Below are 2,500 nucleotides of genomic sequence, written 5' to 3' on the forward strand. Positions count from 1 at the left end.
GATAAGAGAAGCCACACCTGCAGTCTGCTCGCCGCAAAGCGCTAGCACGCGAGAGAGAGAGAGAGAGAGAGAGAGAGAGAGAGAGAGAGAGAGAGAGAGAGAGAGAGAGAGAGAGAGAGAGAGAGAGAGAGAGAGAGAGAGAGAGAGAGAGAGAGAGAAGAGGAAAGAGGAAGAGAGGAGAAGAGAGGGAGAGAGAGGAGAGAGAGGGGGAGAGAGAGAGAGAGAGAGAGAGAGAGAGAGAGAGAGAGAGAGAGAGAGAGAGAGAGAGAGAGAGAGAGAGAGAGAAGTGAGAGCGGCAGATAGATAGAAACACTGACAGACAGCAATAAATACAGAAAGAATAAAGACACGAACGAAAAAGAAGAGAGATAAAACAAATAAATATGAGAACTAAGCAACCCCCCCCCCTCCTTCACTGCTCCCAAAGAGAAAGAAAATGGCGGGAATGTCTCCATCAGGTGAGAGATTCCCTACATATGTGTCTCTCGGTTTTCCAAGATTCTCAAGGGATTCTGAAGTTAAGTGTCGGCTGGAGGCGAGGCAAAGAATGACAGAGGAAATGGAGAATTGTGTTGCAGATGGGATCAAAGAAAGCAATTTGATTTTAAAACACTTTTTATTTTTTTAGATTAGAGAAGGAAAAAAAAGTCTGGCACTGTCTTCTGCTTTAAAAAGGGATATATTTTTTCCTCTTTCTAACTTTCTGTTTCTCTATCTCGTTGTGCTAAAAGATCCTGAATCCTTCTTTACGTGAGTCACAGAAAATGGGGAATTTTGTTTCCTTCCGTGAATCACTGGCGGAGGGAACTTGTGTTTCCCCTTTTGAGTCATAAGGAAAATACAGACCGGTTAGTAACTGGAAATACAGAAATAAGCTCTCTTGGTTTTTCATTCGCCAAAAAGCCTTTAGAAAGAGAGAAGAGAGAGAGAGAGAGAGAGGGAGGGAGGGAGGGAGGGAGGGAGAGAGAGAGAGAGAGAGAGAGAGAGAGAGAGAGAGAGAGAGAGAGAGAGAGAGAGAGAGAGAGAAAGCGAACAAACGTATGCGAAATAAATGCATGAATTCGCTATTCATTTTAATTACAGAAAAAAAAAATCACAATACTTTCAACCCGTTCGTAATTTCAACAGCGATAGTTTCCACCCCTGATGAACGTTACTTAGAAAGGGTCTTTTGGCACGACCTCCCGCCAGACACGGCTCTCCTTGTAGGTCTTTTCTGGTCTCTTCCTCCCAGACCAGATTTCATCCTGTCTTCGCCGCGGCCTGGTTCTCCCCTGGTCTCTTGCTCCCCGACGAGACTTCCAACTTCGATCTCAAATAAGTCTCTCCTGGTCGCTTAGAGTTATCGAACTCGGAGTGTCAACCTTCGGAGACAATTTTGCTTAGATTCGTGTAAAGACCCCCAACCCCCCCCCCCCCCCCACACACACACCCATCCTCGTCCCCTGATGAATAACTTTCGCGCCGACACAGGGACATAAATTATTCCTTAACTGTGACTTGCGTTTTTATCATGAATCTCCTCTTCTCATCGTTTGTCAACCTTCCCCCTCCCCTCCCCTACCCCTCGACCCCTCCCCTTCCTTTTCTTCGCCCTTCTGTGTCTTCCTCTGAGAGCCACAATCTCTAAGGCTTAATCTAGTTTACGACGGGAGGACTGGTGTCGTTTGTAGCCCACCCTTCTTCTCGCTCCTCCCGACGCCACGCGACACTTCCCGAAGGAATCATGGCAAATCTACTTACCTTTTCGTCGAGGTTCTTTCCCTTCATCCTCCTCCTCCTCCTCTTCCTCCTCCTCCTCCCCCCTCCTTGAGCCACTGCAAGATACAGATAACACTCTCCCTTAAAGATAGATATCTCCGCGAAAATCACAAGCAAGCGTTTACCTCGTCCACTTCCGGCATGGCGCTGCTTGTGGAGTTTCTTGCGTCGGCGACCGGTAAACTCCGTTCCGAGCAACGGAAGAAGTCCACTCACACTACCGGCTTGGTCGAAACTAAGTTCTTTTTTCGAGCTTAAGTCTCTCAAGAATAGCACCAGGGTAGGCACGGCGTCCTGCCCAGCCTCTCTATCGTTGCACTTGGCACCCGCAAGGAAAACCAGGCGAGAGCGTAAACTGGAAATAGCCTCTCCACCTCCCACGTGCCAGCTACCAACCTACGCGGCCTTTTCAACTTTTTTGTTTCACGACAGGCCTTTGCAGATCGTTTTATTTTATTATTTATTTTATTTTCTTGATTCCCGAGAGATTTGCATTCCGTCTCTTCAGTATCGCCCCTCCCCCCCCTAAAAAAAAAAAGTAAAAAAGATCTAGTTCGATCTTTCCTTTTTACCAGTTCTCTACCCCCCTCCCCATCTTTCCCCAAACCCCCACCCCCACCCCCTACCCACCATCCCCCCAAACCCAACCCAACCCATCCCCCCACCCGCTACCCACCATTCCCCCTAACCCAACCCAACCCAACCCATCCCCCCACCCCATCCGCCCACCCATCCCCTC

General features: G+C 48.4%; 1 protein-coding gene across 16 annotated transcripts in view; it reads right to left on the reverse strand.

The window, feature by feature from the left end:
- Window positions 1-2,500, reverse strand: part of Atpalpha (sodium/potassium-transporting ATPase subunit alpha) — a 207,329-nt gene that overhangs the window by 113,963 nt on the left and 90,866 nt on the right. For 3 of the 16 annotated variants that reach the window (XM_086552211.1, XM_086552206.1, XM_086552208.1), the window contains exon 1: window positions 1,887-2,083. The exons of 10 other annotated variants lie outside the window; for them this stretch is intronic. In XM_086552211.1, coding sequence (XP_086408337.1) covers window positions 1,887-1,904 — 18 coding nt within the window. In that variant the 5' untranslated portion in view covers window positions 1,905-2,083. Of the gene's footprint in view, window positions 1-1,886; window positions 2,086-2,500 lie in introns of those variants that run through there. 3 more of the 16 variants (XM_086552186.1, XM_086552191.1, XM_086552143.1) reach the window with 3 other exon arrangements.

This window comes from Penaeus japonicus, unplaced genomic scaffold (genome assembly GCF_977035675.1).
Source record: "Penaeus japonicus unplaced genomic scaffold, GWHDUDI00000001_assembly GWHDUDI00000002, whole genome shotgun sequence".
Taxonomy (NCBI): Eukaryota; Metazoa; Arthropoda; class Malacostraca; order Decapoda; family Penaeidae; genus Penaeus; species Penaeus japonicus.